The sequence below is a fragment of the Diceros bicornis genome, chromosome 9 (assembly GCF_020826845.1).
Source record: "Diceros bicornis minor isolate mBicDic1 chromosome 9, mDicBic1.mat.cur, whole genome shotgun sequence".
Classification (NCBI taxonomy): domain Eukaryota; kingdom Metazoa; phylum Chordata; class Mammalia; order Perissodactyla; family Rhinocerotidae; genus Diceros; species Diceros bicornis.
The window spans coordinates 25,229,094-25,247,985 of record NC_080748.1 but is presented as its reverse complement, the minus strand read 5'-3'; the positions used below and the strand labels follow the sequence as shown (position 1 = coordinate 25,247,985).

Here is an 18,892-nt window from a genome sequence, read left to right as displayed (position 1 = left end):
AAGATAGATGACAAAATTCCAAAGGAACAGGTAAGAGTCACCTCTTTAAATGCGGAGCTCTCTCAGGGTTTGGTCCTGGGCCCTCTGCCCCCCTCTTCCTCAATACCTGAGGGGGGGGGTGTCTCAGTAATCCCTAGGGACTTAAATGCCATCTTTAGGCAATGACTCTAAAACGTGTATCTTCAGGTCTGATCTTTTCTCTCCTCTGTGCTCCAGACGCACTATATTCAACTGCCTACTTGATCACTTCACTTTAATACTCATTCCACAAATTCACAGTGAGCACCCACTGTGGGCCAGACACTGTCCTACACAACAGGTTAGCGCAGCAAACGCGATCGAAAGGTCCCTGCTGACAGAGAACTTACATTTACTGGAGTAAGATAGATAATAAATGAGTTAACAAACTAACAACATAATTTCAGACATTGTTAAGTGCTAGAAAGAAATAAAATAGGGGCATAGCATAGAAAATAAGTAGGGGATGAGCATAATGCAGGAATAGCCTAGGTGGCACCCGATTTAAGCCTGGGAACGATGTTGGACCTTGGCACGTGAAGGTCTGGGGGAAGCATGCTCCGCGCAGATGGAGCAGCAGGGCAAAGGCCCCGAGGCAGGTGTGCAATCCCTCAGATCTTCTCTAACTCAACATGTCCAGAGGGAACTCCTGATTGCTCCCCACCACAAGCTGGCTCCCCACTCTTCCCCATCTTACTAGATGATACTACCCCTTTCAAGCCAGAAACTTCTGAGTCTCCTTGGTATATATACATATTTTTAGGCTCTCTTCTCTCCACCATTTTACATTAGGTCTCTATCATCTCTCCCTTGGAATCAATTGTTGCCTCTTCTCTATCACCACAGCCTTTGTATGTACTTCACTTACTGCACGTGTCAGTTTGAATCATCATTAGCTGTTTGCCCTGCAACCCTGGGAAGGCTGTTTTTCTGCTCTGCAATAATATGAACCCTAAAACAGGACTGTGACTTATGTATCTGAACTTATATTTGTGAGGTTGGTTCTCTGATTTGATTGTGTAGTCCCGTTGTCTCAACTTTACAAGAAGCATCATATTGCTTTATTTTCCTTAAAATACAACTATCTTAGACTCCTAAGCACCATCCACCCCAGCGGGTAGAAAATTCAACCTCAGTCCACTTTAGTTCTCCCTGGCATCGTGTCATGTGAAGGTCCCGGGGTCTTTCACATGGCAAAACATTTAGGGAGGCCTTTCTGCCTTCACTCAACGTTGGTTCCTCTCGCCTGCCCTTAATCAAGCCCTTGTGGCAGCTTGAAGATAAAGGTGGAAGATCTCCCAGGAGGAAAACAAGTCTCTTAAGAGCCATTTGATGATTCAGCTCCGCCCAGTTCCCTACTCCTGCCAAAAATGTCAGGTGGAAACGGAAGAGAAGTTACCCATCAGGTTTCCTGACCAACGTGTCTGAGACCCTGACTCAAACACCATCCAGAAAGCTGAACTTGCACACACCCACGAGAGCAGTTCTCAAACGTGGCTGCTCACTAAAGCACCCAGCCAGCTTCTCAAAACAGGATGGTCGGGCAGAGCCTAGGCATTTGAGTTTTTTAAATGTTTCCCACACAATTCTACTGCACAGTGAGGGGTAAGAGCCGCCAGGCCAGCACAAACTCACTGGGAAACATTTCACCGTCTAACAACCATCACCTGCACAGGTGCTTCTTCCTCAGGTGCCTCTTGGTAGATGGGCAGGTTACTCTTCTTCACCAAATAGGTTTTATGATTTATTTCTGAGTCCTCCTTTAACATAAATTATACACAGTCAACAAGATTGGTTCTACATCAGTTCTGAAGGCCACTTTATGAACCTCCCAGGGTTTGAACGGGATCTAGCAAGGAAATGCTTTCTCAGTGGGAGTGGCTGGATAGAGCTCCCTCTACGACTCCGTTCTCCTCTGGCTGCTCTGGTATTCCTCAAGGGCTTCTCCTGTGGTCTCTCTAGAAATGTCTGCTATCTATCCTTCCTGGACTCCGGTTTCCCATCACAGGCCTGCCTTAAAAATAAGGCTGACGATGGCACAGGGCCCCCCATCATTAACCCAGCCTCTGCTCTGGAGAGACCCACCTCCAGCCTGCCCCCTCCCAGTGCATCCCGTCCTCTGTCTGAACCTCTTCGTGGTTCTTCCAGAAAGCCCTCCTCAGCTCTGCCTCTCCAAATTCCACTCTTCTTCTCTGACCCAGTTTAGGCCCCACCTCTCTTCTTCTATAAAAGCCTCCTCCTGCTCATTCTCCTCATCTTTACTCCTACGCACGTACTCAACTATATTCAGCCTTATTCGATCATTGCTCCAGGCATGTGTGTCTTTTTTTCCAACTATTTATGAGTAGAAGTGCATATGCTAGGAAGAGGAGAGGTTTTAGAATCTAATATTGGGTCTGCCTTGTAATATTTAAGTGACTTGGGATGAGTTATTTAACTTCTCTGTTATGGGGAGCAAATGAGATAAAGTTCATAGGAGTAAAGATGAGCAGGAGGAGCAGGAGGAGGGGGAGAGGCAGATGAATTTCAGCAGCGTGGGTGGTTCTGCTCAGTGAGTGTGTAGCTCAAGTGCCGTGGGAGGTGGGAGGCCAGCCATGTCCTCGGGCAGTCTCAGTGCCCACAGGCCTCTCACAGGAGGAGCATTCCAGGGTGCCGAGGGTGTTTCTAGTGTTTAAATATCCACGTGTTTTTCATATAACATGGTCTCCAAACACAGGCCAGCTATATTTCATCTGGAGCTCTACTGAAAAAGCAGTGATCTGAGAGACGGAAGAATGAGTTTCCAGTGTGGCGCCTTTAAGAGATTTTTAAGAATCATCTCAACTGCACTCAAATGTTGCCTTATACAGACTTTAGAACCTTACTCCTGCATATGAGACTATTCCAATACAGTTGGATTCAATAAATGCTAGTCCTTTTTCCTACCTTATGGGCATGAACTTATTATCTGCATGTAATCTAGCAGCTACTCAATCAATACTTATTGACTGATTCGTGAGGAAGACAATCAACAAGTATTTTTAATAACAGCCATTCCTAACTGAGAATCCCAGTTATCCTCAACATCTTGTGTAGTCTCAAGTAAACCATAAGAAAGCGAAGTTTCAATCAGATCTGACAGCTTTCCTATTAAAAAAAAAAAGTTTGCCTGATAAAATTTTCTTTCCTACGAGGAGATCATTACTTTTAATGTCTGCTCAATTTAGTTAGCTCTAAATCAATAGAACAACGTTCCGTTTAGGAGAATGAATCTATTTACCTCCAGTTCACCCCCCATCTTCTTTCTAATTTCCTTCATGTCATTGTGGTACTGCTGGCGTATTTCCTCTAACTGCTTCCAATATTCCTGGAAAGCAATCCCAGTACAAAAATTTTAATATTGTGAACAACTTAACAAAAATAGTCTCTATACAGCCTATGATTTTAAAAACATGTAACATGTAATAAGAATTAGAAAACCCATCGCTCCTCGGGATAATGATCTGCCTTACAGTTTGGCTGTGATACTTCATTCCCTGCAAGCAATACGGTGGCTTGGGGTGATCTCACTTTTATAAATAACCCCAAATGCATTAATGACATACAATTACTTTATATATCCCACTTCTATATATAATCCTGTTGTGGATTTTGTTCTCCCAAAAAGGATCTGTTGGAGTCCTAACCCCCAATATCTCAGAATGTGGCCTTATTTGGAGATAGGGTCACTGCAGATGTCATTATTTAAGCTAAGATGAGGTCACACTGGAGTAGGTGAGACCCTAATCCAATATGACTGGTGTCCTTTTAAGAAGATGGCCAGGTGAAGACAGAGACACATGGGGAGAATGTCATGTGACAATGGCAGAGAACGGAGTGATGCAGCTGCAAGCTAAGAAATGCCAAAGACTGCTGACAAACCACCAAAGCTAAGAGGAGGCAAAGGTTCTCCTGTAGGTTTCCGAGGGAGCATGGCCCTGCCAACACCTTGATTTTGGACTTCCAGCCTCCAGAACTGTGAGACAATAAATTTGTTGTTTTATTTTGTTAAGGTAGCCCTATGAAACTAATAAAAATTTCAACAATGTCGATGATGGACAGTGACCTTATCAATCTAAGGTGAAAAGCCTTATAAACATGGCAATGTTGCATTGTCTGAGAAGGTGAAATACCTGTCTCTATATCCCCTAAACCCCAGGATGGTGCTTCACAAGAGTGTGTCCAACAAGTGTCTGTGCAACAGGCTCTCAGGCGCATTGTAGACACTAAGAGTAACCCCCATTATGGTACATAGACAATGATATTAATACAATGGTAGCTCTGGGATCAGACTGCTTTTAACCTGTTCCTTCATTTCATTTCTCCTGCACTGCAGCTCTTGGAATCGGGGCTCTTCTCCATTACTTCTTAGCTTCTGTCTCTGGTTGTGATTTGGCTCAGCAGACGATGGACGAAGGCCCTATTATTTGAATGAAATAATTATAAAGCATACCTGCATTTTGGAAACATCATCTGATATGACCTTGACCTTCTCCTTTAAACAAGAATTATATCACCAATCAAACTCAGTATTCGGGAGTTTTTTAGAGTGAGCTGTAGAATTTTTTTAATTTAAGGATGAAATATTAAAAAATTAAAGAAAATTAATACAACCTTTGTGTTGTTTATCCTAAGCAATCAATTTTATGCTACCATATGAGACACCTAGATTCATTTTCTTTTTTTTTTGTGAGGAGATCAGCCTTGTGCTAACATCTGCCAATCCTCCTCGTTTTTTGCTGAGGAAGACTGGCCCTGGGCTAACATCCGTACCCATCTTCCTCCATTTTATATGGGACGCTGCCACAGCATGGCTTGACAAGTGGTTCGTGGGTGCGCACCTGGGATCCGAACCGGCGAACCCCAGGCCACTGAAGCAGAGCATGCGCACTTAACCGCTTGTGCCACCAGGCCGGCCCCTAGATTCATTTTCTGAACTGGTGGATTATAATTATGAAATTAAAGCTCTGTAAAAGTTTAGCAACCCCCTGGATCATGAAATTAGATAGGGGAATTGAACTAGAGCTATTGAGCGGTTCAAAATAAGAGTGATACAAACGGGATGCATATCCAGCCTCACTCAGCCCCAGAATTTTGACACTATACTTAATGGTAAAGATTAACTTTCATTTCATATAAAATAGTCACTTTTTAAAAATGTGTAGAATTTTAATAAAATAGAATCAAAGAACTGCAACACTGAAGGGGAACTTGAAGCTCATCTACCCCAAAACTGTCATTTATAGAAACGGAAATTGAAGCTCAGAGAGGTTGCATGACCTGCGTAAGGTCACACAGGAAGTGACAGCATCAGGGAAGAAACCAGGCTTCCCAGACCCTAATTTGAGGGTCTATTCCCATTATTCTGCCTTAGCTATTAAAAATTAGGGAAGAGGAGGGTAGTCAATCTTTCATGTGGAATGAACTTTGACTTAAGCATTCGTGAATATCTGTGAACAGAGAAACTAGTAGGAATTTCCCGATTGCCTCTCATATTTGGTATTTTACTTACCAACTGCTTTTCCACTTTCAATTTATATTGTTGAGCTTCAAATTTCCTCTGAAGATATTCAGCAGGCCTTAGGAGATAACAATGTTCCGCTTGAGTAGAAATTTTGACTAGTCTTAGGTACTGATTTGACAAGCGGATTTTCAGCTTAGCAATGAGATTCACATTTCACTTGTAGCTTGAGGTTCTGACTTCAAGAAGTAATTCAAAGTTACAGAAAGTTTACATTGGAAAAGAAAATCTTTGGAATCAAGAGGAAAGGGAGGTAAAGAGAACAGTAACAACTGGGGATACAGGTGAGGATAAAACAGAAAAATATTCTGATCTAGTGATTTTTCTTCAGGGCAGAAATCCGTTAATCCATAGTCCATGGTATGTTGGAGGGAAAAGACAATTTCACACCAGGATCTTCTCAGACTTTGTGCAGGTATCTCACCTACAGCCCTGTCACCCCGATGGGACTGACGGCTGCATGTCTGTTTCCTGCACTACTCACCAAGCTCCTTGACAGCAGGACGGTGCCCCAGCCCCTTACCTCTCCTCCTCATGCTGGCACAGGAATGCTTCATGAATAAAGAGATGAGGACTCAACTGTCTCATGCAATGCTTAAGATATTTTTCCAGCACAATTCTGGTCAAACTGTTTTCAGGTTTATACCTATGTTCTATATGTCTATCTTTTTCTCAGAATTTCCTGCAAAGAATTTCTGTAATTACAGATTGCTAAATAAAAACTACCACATTTCAGATCATAGTATGAATTATGTGGTAAAGTTTTTTGGAATACCAATAACATCTAGGGCTCCAAAGCCAGAACAATCATTTCAGGAATAACTCCTCTAGGAGCATCATGATGAGCAGGCTCCAGGTTATGAAGAGTCAAGTTAATAAGTCAGTCACTTAGAAATATGACGAAACAACAAGTTAGTTAAGGTCTCTGGGCCTTAGTTCCTCATCTGTAAAATAAGCCCAATATCATCTCACAGGGGTTGATATGAGGATTAGAAGAGATTAGGTCTGTGCAGGTGCCCAGCCAGTGTCTGACACACAGATATCGTGTCAAATGAGGGCCAAGGTGTAGCACTCATCTCTCTCAGAAACCTAACTGGCATGTGTAACAATATCTCCATGAGAAAAACTATTCAGGCTCCCAGCGGTTGTCCAAAAGACATTCTCTCTCTCTCTCTCTCTCTCTCTCTCTCTCTCTCTCTCTCTATATATATATATATATATATATACACATATATACAGATTCCTCTTCCTCCAGACAAGTATATTAAGACTTGTTCCCATGGAATTGGAGTTCTGATAGAGAGAAAAGTATAACAATGAGAAGGGGGTTACCAGTCATCAGAGTGGCATCCTGGGATACAGTAGGATGGGGCCTATGATGGGCAGCAGCATACAGACAAAAGAAAGAACTTTCTACCATTTTAAGTGAGAGTTTGGGAGATAAAATCATATATAATCAAAATAATTGATAGTTTGACAGCTCTCATATCTAGACAAAGAGTGGAAGACACTTGTTCCCCGTGGCTGAGAAAAGGGAAAGGGAGTTTTATGGCTGTACTTAGTTCATATGAAAAATATATGTCACTCATTAGTTGAGTCCTATATGAATATTACAATTTGAACTAATGGAACACATAACTTTTAATGACAATGGAGGTAATTAAAAATGTGTTATGAAGATGGATAAAACCATAATGGCACCCAGTATCTTTAAAAATACGTCTACTTTTCCCATCATACATTTCTGAAGAATTCATCCTTTACCACTCCTGCTTATCTAATTTTCATTAGCTATCTGAGATCACCATCACAGCCCCTCGTATTTTTCATTATTTGTCCAAAATTTCAACAATAACCACAGTCAAAAGTTAGCAAATTCCCAACCCTGAAAGAAAAATGTTACGGTAAAAACCTTTTTTTTTAAACGTCTCTCAGCCTTAGGTCTTCAGGCCTGTGGATGGGTGTCAATTATTCTGGACACAGGAATCCTGACATCGATGTGAAAAAAACAATGGAAAATATTATAGATCTGCAGAAGTTTGTTATGGAGTAAACTTCTTGCAAGTCTGCCATAAGAGCAGTTTAAGTATATTATTTTCTTTCTAATACATCTGTATTCTGAAAACTCCCAACAATATAAATGCTGAATGAAATATGTTACTTTTTGATATGTCTCAAATGATAATTTAATTGTGATTCAATTAGTACTGATTAATATTAATAGCCTCTTTGGAAAGTGATACATAAACAACTATTTTCATTAGTCCCAGACAGTGGAATTTACTAGAAGAACAAATATTAAAAATTCAAGAGTATGAACCTGTGGGGCTGGCCCGTACTGGTTAAGTGCGCGCACTCCGCTACTGGCAGCCCGGGTTCAGATCCTGGGCGCACACTGACACACCGCTTCTCCAGCCATGCTGAGGCCACGTCCCACATACAGCAACTAGAAGGATGTGCAACTATGACATACAACCATCTACTGGGGATTTGGAGAAGAAAAAAAGGAGGAGGATTGGCAATAGATGTTAGCTCAGAGCCGGTCTTCCTCAGCAAAAAGAGGAGGATTAACACGGATGTTAGCTCAGGGCTGATCTTCCTCACAAAAAAAAAAAAAAAAAGAAAGAAAGAAAATGAGCTAGGGGCCGGCCTGCAAGCAGTTAAGTGCGCATGCTCCGCTTCGGCGGCCTGGGGTTTGCGGGTTCGGATCCCGGGCACGCACTGACGCACCACTTGTCACACCATGCTGTGGCAGCATCCTATATAAAGTAGAGAAAGATGGGCACGGATGTAAGCTCAGGGCCAATCTTCCTCAGCAAAAAAGAGAAGGATCAACATTGGATGCTAGCTCAGGGCTCATCTTCCTCACAAAAAATTAATTAATTAATTGAAAAAAAAAAAAAAGAAGATGAGCTACATCAGACTTGAGCTGAAAAAGGGTCATGGGAACTGTGAATCAAGTATTTAAAATGAAGTTTGTGAGTTCTTCCTGGATTATTTGTTTTAGGAGAATTTGCAAGGATTTCAGAATAAAGAATATTGATATATGAAGATATTTTCAGAGGACCAAAGCTTAAGTTAGACTGTGACATTACCATTGACCTGGTGATGGGCTGTAACTTTCTTCCTGACTATAATCCTCCTCAACTCCAGTATCGTTTTGAGTAACATGGTGGTAACTTGGTTCGTGGGCTCTCTTCCTCAACAAGTCAAGTTGAGCATAATAGTAATCATAATGTCCACATACTGCAGCAAGTTTGGGCCTTTCTACCATTTTTATCTGAGGGATTAAAAAGAAGAGAGAAGATTTTTAAAAATACATAATACAAATCTATAGTAATTGAGTTTGATAGTGACCATAGCTAAGATGAGACATTAAAGGTATATTTTTGTTTTTGCTCTAGACTTGTTTTCAGAGTAAAATAATCTTCAACTCCCCAAATCCTAGAATTGAAAAAGATCTTAGAAGTCTAAGTACTATAGTACAGTAGTTTATAATTTTGCTAAGGTGTGGCTATGAATTCATGGCTAGTGTGTCAAAAGTACTTGGTTAGTGAGGATTCCTAGCCAACCCAAGATCTGAAACTAAATTCAGTATTATTGGGGCCGGCCCCGTGGCTTAGCAGTTAAGTGCGCGCGCTCCGGTACTGGCGGCCCGGGTTCGGATCCTGGGCGCACACCGACGCACCGCTTCTCCGGCCATGCTGAGGCCATGTCCCACATACAGCAACTAGAAGGATGTGCAACTACGACATACAACTATCTACTGGGGCATTGGGGAAAAAAAAAGGAGGATGATTGAAAATAGATATTAGCTCAGAGCCGGTCTTCCTCAGCAAAAAGAGGAGGATTAGCATGGATGTTAGCTCAGGGCTGACCTTCCTCAAAAAAAAAATAAATAAATAAATAAATTCAGTATTATTGTTTTCTATTTTTCATAAACTTATTTACTGTATTTTATGGGAGAATAAATAATGTGAAACTCACAAATTTGGGGATTTGCAACATTTTTAGGTTCTGATAAACTGACTAAACACAAAATGGCATCATGACTTGAAGAAAAGAAGATCTGAGTCATTTAGAGTCATTCTTCACGAGGAAGCACAAGGAAAGTCAGGTAACAGCTGTGACAGGCATATTACCATCCCCGGCTACGTCTCACTAGCTACCCTTGCCAACCAGAACAGAATGAGAGGAGGAGAACCAGAAACAAATGTTTATCTTGGAGTTAAGTAGTAGTCCACTGGGCCAGAAGACAAGAATCAGACCAAATTAACATGAAAACCAGGCAAGACTCTGTTGCAAAATAGCAAAGTGGGGTCAATTTAACATTAATCCATGACAACGCTGCCTACTTACAGTTGATAACAAGAGAGAAAATGAAGGTCACAACATTGGAAAGACCTAGAACTGGTAGTCTGACATATGAATAACCAAACAAATGGTTAGAATAGAAATTTCCCCACTGTTAAGAAATAACATGCTATATTCTTTGTTCTTTTCAGGCTATGTGGTTCATATATATGTTAGATGGAGCCATATGGAATTGTAGATATTTGACCATCTTTAACTTACAAAAATGGTACTTTCATATAGTTCTATTTAAATATTAAAGTAAACGTATAAAATTTGGTTTATTAGTCTAAACATAAATTATATATTTATTTTTTTGATCTTTTAAAGTGTGAAGTAGTTTTCTTTTTTTTTATTTCATTTTTTTATTTTTTCCCCCAAAGCCCCATTAGATAGTTGTATGTCATAGATGCACATCCTTCTAGTTGCTGTACGTGGGACGCAGCCTCAGCATGGCCGGAGAAGCGGTGCGTCGGTGCACACCCAGGATCTGAACCCGGGGCACCAGCAGCGGAGCGCGCGACTTAACCGCTAAGCCAGGGGGCCGGCCCTGAAGTAGTTTTCTTAGTTTTACAATTTTACCTATATACAACATAAAAGAAGGTACCACTAATTACTTTTTTTTTTTTTTTTGGTGAGGAAGATTAGCCTTGAGCTAACATCCAATGCCAATCCTTCTCTTTTTTGCTGAGGAAGATTGGCCCTGGGCTAACACCTGTACCCATCTTCCTCTACTTTATATGGGACGCCGCCACAGCACGGCTTGACAAGTGGTGCGTTGGTGTGCGACCAGGATCAGAACCTGCGAACCCCGGGCCACCAAAGCAGAGCGTGCACACTTAACTGCTGTGCCACCGGGCTGTCCCCACCACTAATTACTTTTTGAAAAATGGTTAGAAACAGAAAAAAGTATTGGAAGGAAATCAACAGCTTCTTTAGGATTTCCTCTAAAATCTCAAACGGTAATGAGAATATCAGAGGTGGTTCCTGTTCAGACCCATTCATTTCCATGCATTAGCAGAAGCCTTCAAAGGATTAGAAACATAAAATTTGTTCTCCTAACTTAATCCATCCTGAAATCTTTTAGATGTTGCTTCTGTCCTACATGTCTGCTACAGAGTATTCTACATCACAACATACTTTTTAAATTTCTGTAATAAAGTTAAACCACATTCTATCAAATGTAGGGTAATAATTTAACCAATAGTTTCAAGAATCTATCTACACACCAACACAGTTTTCTAACATGTCTATATTTCAAGTAAACACTTAGTAAATGTACTTCCAAATGGCCCTCTAATTATACCATGAGCCTTCTTTAAAAATACAATTCTTCAATTAAAAGACAATAGTATTTCATCATTTATATACCAGAAGCATTTCACCAGCATGAACTAAAAGATTCAACACTGCTAAAGTGGATTCAAATAACTAAGTATAAAGAATCTCTAGGAAAAGATCAATGATTATATAATAAAACTTTCTCAATTACATATAACACGTCACAAGAGTATGAAATGCATAATGTTTTCTGCCACCATGCTACTTACTTGTCCTATAAAGAAAAACTTTAAGAAATTAGAAGAATTTGAGTTATAAAAAGAAAACTAAAACTAATATATAGAATACTTTTAAGAAAATACAGCATTGTTTTAAAAAATACAACACCTAGAAGTTGTCCAATGAAGTACCACTTTAATGCTCATTACAGAATAATTTTATTATTAGTACCAAACTAGTAGACTCCAAAGTAATGAGCTTGTACCCACGAACATGTGCAAGTAGGTCTGTAGAATGTATCATTGGCTAAAAAACCAGAGGAAGGGTTTAGTTAGACTTACAGGTATGGGCTTCTGGGCTCCAGCTGGTGGTCTCCATTCATTTCTATGTAATACATCCTTCATTTTATTTGGCACCAATATCCTAGATCTTGGTGAGCACCTTCCCTGGAATCTCACTTTCTGTATTTTAGAATCTTATGTAACCAAAATAAAACAACTTCAATTTTTAAAAATTTCCACACCTTTAATATTGATGCTTGTGAGAGTATAAACATAAGGGACATTTCATAGCACAGTAAGTTTCCTTTAGCCAGAGACATCCGTACCCAGTAAGAGAAGTGCTGATGAAAAATTACTATGCATTTTCTTTGAGAAAATCCTTGGGGAAAACCATTTTTTCCAGAGTTCCTTTACATATTTCTAGCAATATATAATATTACTTTTTTTTTCATAATTTTATTTATTTTTCCCCCAAAGCCCCAGTAGATAGTTGTATGTCATAGTTGCATGTCCTTCTAGTTGCTGTATGTGGGACGCAGCCTCAGCATGGCCGGAGAAGCGGTGCGTCGGTGCGCACCTGGGATCTGAACCTGGGCCGCCAGCAGCGGAGCGCACGCACCCAACCGCTAAGCCACGGGGCCAGCCCTATAATACTACTTTTTTAAAAAATTTAGGAATTACTGTTAACATTTACAGAAACAATATGCATAGGATAATGGCACAAGCAATTAAATGTAGTCATCAGAGCATGGGTTATCAGGCCACACCATTCACACCACACTGTTGTGTGAAATGTATGAGTAGGTCTTCTAATATGTTTGTCTCTGTTGCCATCAAAGTGTGTTCTTGTTTTCCTATCTTTCCTATATCAGAAATGTGGACAAGGCACTTTCTCTCATCTTCTACTCATCTACGTTCTAAAGATTCTCAATCCAGACCAATATATAACAATGCCAAAATATATTCAACATGGCAGAGAGGCTCCTCATTCGTTTTTCCTTCATAACTTTCCTCAATTTTAGTTTCTCTCTCACAGTGGGTAACATTTCCCTATCACTGATCCCTGGAGAGATTTTCTACTCCTCCTCATCCTTCAAGTTCAGACATTTGGTTATGGCTAAATCTTGCAGCTCTTATTTCATATTAGTTGAATTACTAATTTTGTCTTCTTTAATGTTTGTCTGTCTCTCTCTCATACACACACACACACACACACACACACAGCACTTCATCAGCTGATTCCTGACAACCACCACTAAAACTGTTTCTCTATTTATCATTACCATAAAGAATCACCTGCTTTCTTTGGGGTCACATAGTAACGGTTCTCCCATTGTTAGTGATTAGGTCCAAGATCCTAACTTCAGCTCCAATGGGCCTTTGCAAGGGAATTCTTAATTGCCAGTCCATCTTTTCTATTTCAAAAATATAAGCTTCAGGGCCGGCCCTGTGGCTTAGCGGTTAAGTGCGCACACTCTGCTGCTGGCGGCCCGGGTTCGGATCCCAGGCGCGCACCGACGCACCGCTTCTCCTGCCATGCTGAGGCCGCGTCCCACATACAGCAACTAGAAGGATGTGCAGCTATGACATACAACTATCTACTGGGGCTTTGGGGGGAAAAAAATAAATAAATAAAATTAAAAAAATATATACATATAAGCTTCATATCATCATCCCGTGTCTGTCTGTGAACCTTGTCTTACTCTCCATCCCTTCCCTACACAAAAGTTGTTTGGATGCTACCTTTTTTTTTTTTGGTGAGGACGATCAGCCTTGAACCAACATCCACTGCCAAGAGCTAACATCTGTGCCAATCTTCCTCTGTTTTGTATAAGGGACGCAGCCACAGCATGGCTTGATGAGCGGTTCATAGCTCCGTGCCTGGGATCCAAACCTGTGAACCCTGGGCCACCTAAGTAGAGCGCACGAACTTAACCACTACACCATCGGGCCAGCCTCTGGATGCTACCTCTTCAAGCATCTCTTTATTAGCAAATTCACTGCTTCATGAAGTTTTCCTGACTAATGAGAAGAGAGGACATAAATTCTGCAGGTCATACCTGAGCTAGATTTACAGGCACACCCACTAGTCACCACGGGACAAGATGATTTTTCTCCTGTTTATACTGCTCATATTTCTTAAATGTCCATGTTCAATATATTTGGTGGAATTTCTCCACTAATGTTGTCAGCCATATATTATAACTCACTGTGTGAGACACATGTAATAAATGTTTTTTGATTGCAAGGCTAAATCACTCTTACCCTGGACCATCTTCGCAGCAGGTCGAGAAGCTGACAATTTTTCTCTACGTATGAGTGTGTGATTAAATTCTTCCCAAATGACCTAAAATCAAACACATGTGTCAAGGACCTGCTAACCAAAATCTGTCAAAATCCAAATAGAATCACTGCAAAACTCACCTCAGGAGCCAAGTATTTGGAAATAAGATTCTCTAAAAAGGGTCTTTTCAAAATGGAATTAATAGATGGCCGATCTCGGGGAGACACTTTAAAGAGCTGAGATATCAAGGTCCGTAGGTCACGGGAAAACCGTGGAGATATTGGGGCAAAATGTGCTTGACAAATCTTCAGAACCAGCTGGTGTAAGTTGCGACCCTCAAACTGAAAGGACAAGGAATGATGATACTAAATCAGAGGAAAATTCAATACTAGTATTTAAAGTAACATCAAGAAGCAACACAATGTTTTTTGTTTTTTGTTTTTGTTTTTTTTAATAGCTTACGATTTTATTTGTCAATTATATCACAATAAACTGGAAAAAAAAATTAGCTACAGGTGGCAATAAGAAAAAATAAAGTAGATAGATGTTAACAACAACACAATGTTTTTAAGCTTCAGTTAGAAGCACTATGGTCCATCCTACATTTTTTTCATCAACTAATATTTTATGAGTAGATATTGCTGCAGTTACTCAACAAGATGCCATTTTATTTAAAACAAGTTTATTTTAGTTTTAATTTTTTCTTATTATCAAAATAATATTTACTCATTGTAAAAAACTGAAAGTTACACAGTCAGGAAAAATACAAATAATTTCACCACCCAGAGGCATATTTCCTTCTAGTCGTTTTAAAAATAATGTTTACTTTACAGAGTTGAGGTCATAATGATATGAAATTTTACATTTTTCTTTTTTAATTAACATGACATAAATAATTCCTCAAAAATTCTTCATAAACCAGAAAATCTTCCATTGTAGGAAACCATTAGTTGTTTACACATAACAATAAATAATGTTCAGCAGCACAGTGTGGCAGGAAAGATCAGGTTTGGGTCAGACACTTACTAGCCTTGTGACCTTTGACAATAATGATGATGATGATGATGATGATGATGATGACAACTCTGTAGAAAAGAGTTAACACAGCAGGCCTAAGACTGCCATCCTTAGAAAGGCCTGCTTACAATATTGGCCATTGGCTGGCATCTGGAAACTTAGATTTCAGGAGAGTTCCCACCATTCCCTAAATGTTCAGAGTGGCTCTCTTTGCCTACACTCTTTGCACCAACAATATGGTTTATGCGAACAACTGCATTCTTCCTGGGAGTCGGGAAGCCTGGTATATGCCAGGCAGAGGGTGTCTATATGACTAGTCCCCAGTAAAAACCTTGGGCTCTGGGTTTCTAATGAGCTTCCCCCCGTAGAAACATTTCACACGTGTTGTCACAACTTGTTGCTGGAGGAATTAGTGCATCCTGTGTGACTCTACTGGGAGAGGCTCTTGGAAGCCTATGCCTGGTTTCCTATAGATTTCGCCCCATGTACCTTTCCCCTTTGCTGATTATGTGTATTCACACGCAATTTATTTTTAATGGAAATATGCTATATTCCTAATACTATTCTCCAACTTGGATTTTTTACTTTATAATATAGCTTGTGCATCTTTCCATGTCAATATATAGAAATCTATCATTCTTCTTAATAGCTTTTCCATATATATATATATATATATAAAATATATATATATAAAATATATATATAAAATATATATATATAAAATATATATATATAAAATATATATATATAATATATATATAAAATATATATATATAAAATATATATACAAAATATATATATAATATATATATATAAAATATATATACAAAATATATATATAAAATATATATATACAAAATATATATATATATAATATATATATATATAAAATATATATATATTATATATATATAAAATATATATATATTTTGTGTGTGTGAGGAGATCAGCCCTGCGCTAACATCTGCCAATCCTCCTCTTTTTTTGCTGAGGAAGACTGGGCCTGGGCTAACATCCACGCCCATCTTCCTCTACTTTATATGGGACGCCACCACAGCATGGCTTGACAAGCAGTGCGTCAGTGCGTGCCCAGGATCCGAACAGGCGAACCCTGGGCCGCCGCAGCGGAGCGCGGGCACTTAACCACCTGCACCACCGGGCCGGCCGCCATATAATTTTTAACAATCTAATAAAACCAAACATTAACCTTTTTCTCTCAGAAGTTAATTTCATTTATATAGTTTCAATAATTCAAGATTAATCTGACAATTAACATACTTACAGGATGCTTGAGTGTGCAGAGCTCATATAAGACACAGCCAAGAGACCAAATATCCCTGGGGAAGATAAGAGTTTACATGACAAGAAATATCCATAATTCTCAATAAAAGCCTTTATCCTTACAGTGCCTTTTAATTGTATATCTTTACAATTCTATTTAGGTTGACCAATTTTTACAAATGCCTTCAGATACATTATCAATTTTTATTCTAAGATAAGAAGTAAGATAAAAATAATTTATAGTCTGTCAGAATCCTAGCAGAGAAAAGGCATATAAACTTTGCTACAATCAGAGGGCTCAGTGTTTACTTCAACTTCATGTGTTCAAAGAAAATGTGTGCATGTATAGTATTTTGAGTTATTTGGAGGAGAGAGGTAGGACTCAAACATGGATTTGTTTTGATTCAAAAGGTAAAATTGGGTTGATTTAGAAAGGTATATTCTACTCAAGGCTACTGACAGAACCAAAGCTATATTAAGCGATGAACATAGTATTTGGAAATCAATAAACTTGAAAAATGTGCTTACAGTATATGACTAGAAACTTGCTCTTTAGTACTTAGTACTTAGTATTTATATGTGATTGGTTTAATAAGGAGTTACCTTATAGAACAAAAAGGATAATTAAATCTAAAAGACCAAAGAAAATACAACAAGAAGTCAAGGAGGTAAGAAGGAGGTCAAAGAGTCAAACGAGGATTCAGTAAGGTGAGGTAAATGGCTCCACTCTTCAGTAACATTTCCTTTGAGTGTGTGCACAGGAGGAGCAGAAAGAGACTTACTCAAGGTTTGAATACAATGAAGGGCGATTACAGAATAGGTAGGAAACAACTTCCAACTGGTTTCTAGAGTTTTTCTAGACTTTCTAGCAACTCACTGACCACTTCCCACCACCACACAGAATTTTGTCTTCCATAGGCCCAGACTCCTCCTCCGTCCCAGAGTGCCCTCTGTAGCCAGTATGGTGAACTCATATTGCCTACAGGGGTCCTGTCAGGGAATGAAGCCGCCTGGGGCTGAGTGGGAACATCTGCATGTCTTACAGCAACCTGCACGTGGTGAGGACTGTGGTGAACCAGGGACGGTTTCCTGGTCTAAAGAGGGCAGCAGCTACTCAGCTGATTATTGCTAAGATCTTCCAATTACCTGAAGCACCAAATCAGCATATTCAAATCTTGACCCAAATTCTCAAAAAGCAGTACAAGGAAACAAAACAATGCTGCTGACCAGAGCTCTCAGCAGCACTAAGCTCTGCTCTGGGCAGCCTGCCCTTCCACACAGCGCTACACCAGCCGCATTCCTGCTCACCTGGAGGGCAAACCCCTTCCCAGTGCCAGAGGACATATGCAAAAAATGCCTGTTCCTTTATTATGCAGAGAAATGCTTATTCTTCTTTTTGTAAATCTCTACCATCTGGACTTCGTCTTCCATTTATCTCTTTCAAAGGTAAACAGTCAAACATCCCTCGGGTATTTTCCTAAACAAATGGACAACTGACTCCCAAAAGGAACTCAGTCTTCCTGCTAGGCCAACTGCTTCAAATGGCAGCCAGCGTTGAAAAATGAAATTTCTTTCCTTCTCCTTACATGGAAGTAAAAACTACTTCATCTTCACCTTTTATCACTGTGTATATTAACATTACTCCTGAGAACTAGGCTCTGGTAGCACACACATAAAAACTAGTTGGTTTTTTTTTTTTTCCCTGTTTCTCCCCAAAGCCCCAGCAGACAATTGTATGTCATAGTTGCACATCCTTCTAGTTGCTGTATGTGGGACGCCGCCTCAACATGGCCGGAGAAGCGGTGCATCAGTGCACACCCGGGATCCGAACCCGGGCCGCCAGCAGTGGAGCGTGTGCACTTAACTGCGAAGCCACAGGGCTGGCCCCCACTAGTTGGGTTTTAAAGCTGGAAAAGACACCTTAATGATTACCTAACCAACACTCTGTTATAGGTAGGGGAACTGAGGTCCATGGAAGTCAACTGACTTGGTCAAGCTGGTGACAGAGCCAAGACAAGGATTCCTAGCTCCTAATCCAGTGCTCGGTCACCAGATCACACTGCCTTCCACCTGACCCAGCTACAACACTTTCCTGCAACAGACTAAACAGTGCATAGAAGGTATGAAAGTCAAATACAGAGATAGAGTCGCAGTGACTGCCATTTTCAACATTATTCTTCGTATCACTTGTATCTTTAAATGAAGAGTTATGGCTTTCTTCTAAATAAGTTCAAAAGCTTCAGGGAACACTGAAGTGGTCAGAAACAGTCACTGGGATTCCCCATATCACACATGAAGAAAATGAAATTACAAAAGTACCAAAAGAAAGAGAATCCATCAGATTTTACTGAGGCTTTCAAACTGATAGTCAACAACTCACGTTTTATTATTGTAGGGTTTATTCTGACAGATCTCTGGAGACAAGTAGTAAGGTGTTCCAACACAAGTTCGAGCAAGTTCCATGGAACTAGAAAGTTATATTAAATAATAATAAAATAACACGGTTTATTACTAGAGTAAGAAAAGGCTTAAGACGTGGACATGTAAAGTCCATGCAAAGTATAAAAATGGATAACAAAATTTGATGCATGCACATACTAAAATAAAACAAAACATATT

General features: G+C 39.8%; 1 protein-coding gene across 1 annotated transcript in view; it reads right to left on the bottom strand.

The window, feature by feature from the left end:
• The window catches only part of NEK5 (NIMA related kinase 5), a 69,096-nt gene that overhangs the window by 31,915 nt on the left and 18,289 nt on the right, over window positions 1–18,892 (bottom strand). Inside the window, exons 7-16 of the mRNA XM_058548081.1 lie at window positions 18,654–18,740; window positions 16,275–16,329; window positions 14,116–14,316; window positions 13,957–14,038; window positions 11,752–11,885; window positions 8,653–8,837; window positions 5,549–5,615; window positions 4,340–4,456; window positions 3,278–3,364; window positions 1,686–1,778 (exon numbers count right to left, since the gene is read on the bottom strand). Of these exons, the coding sequence (XP_058404064.1) occupies window positions 1,686–1,778; window positions 3,278–3,364; window positions 4,340–4,456; window positions 5,549–5,615; window positions 8,653–8,837; window positions 11,752–11,885; window positions 13,957–14,038; window positions 14,116–14,316; window positions 16,275–16,329; window positions 18,654–18,740 (1,108 nt within the window). The remainder of the gene's footprint in view (window positions 1–1,685; window positions 1,779–3,277; window positions 3,365–4,339; window positions 4,457–5,548; window positions 5,616–8,652; window positions 8,838–11,751; window positions 11,886–13,956; window positions 14,039–14,115; window positions 14,317–16,274; window positions 16,330–18,653; window positions 18,741–18,892) is intronic.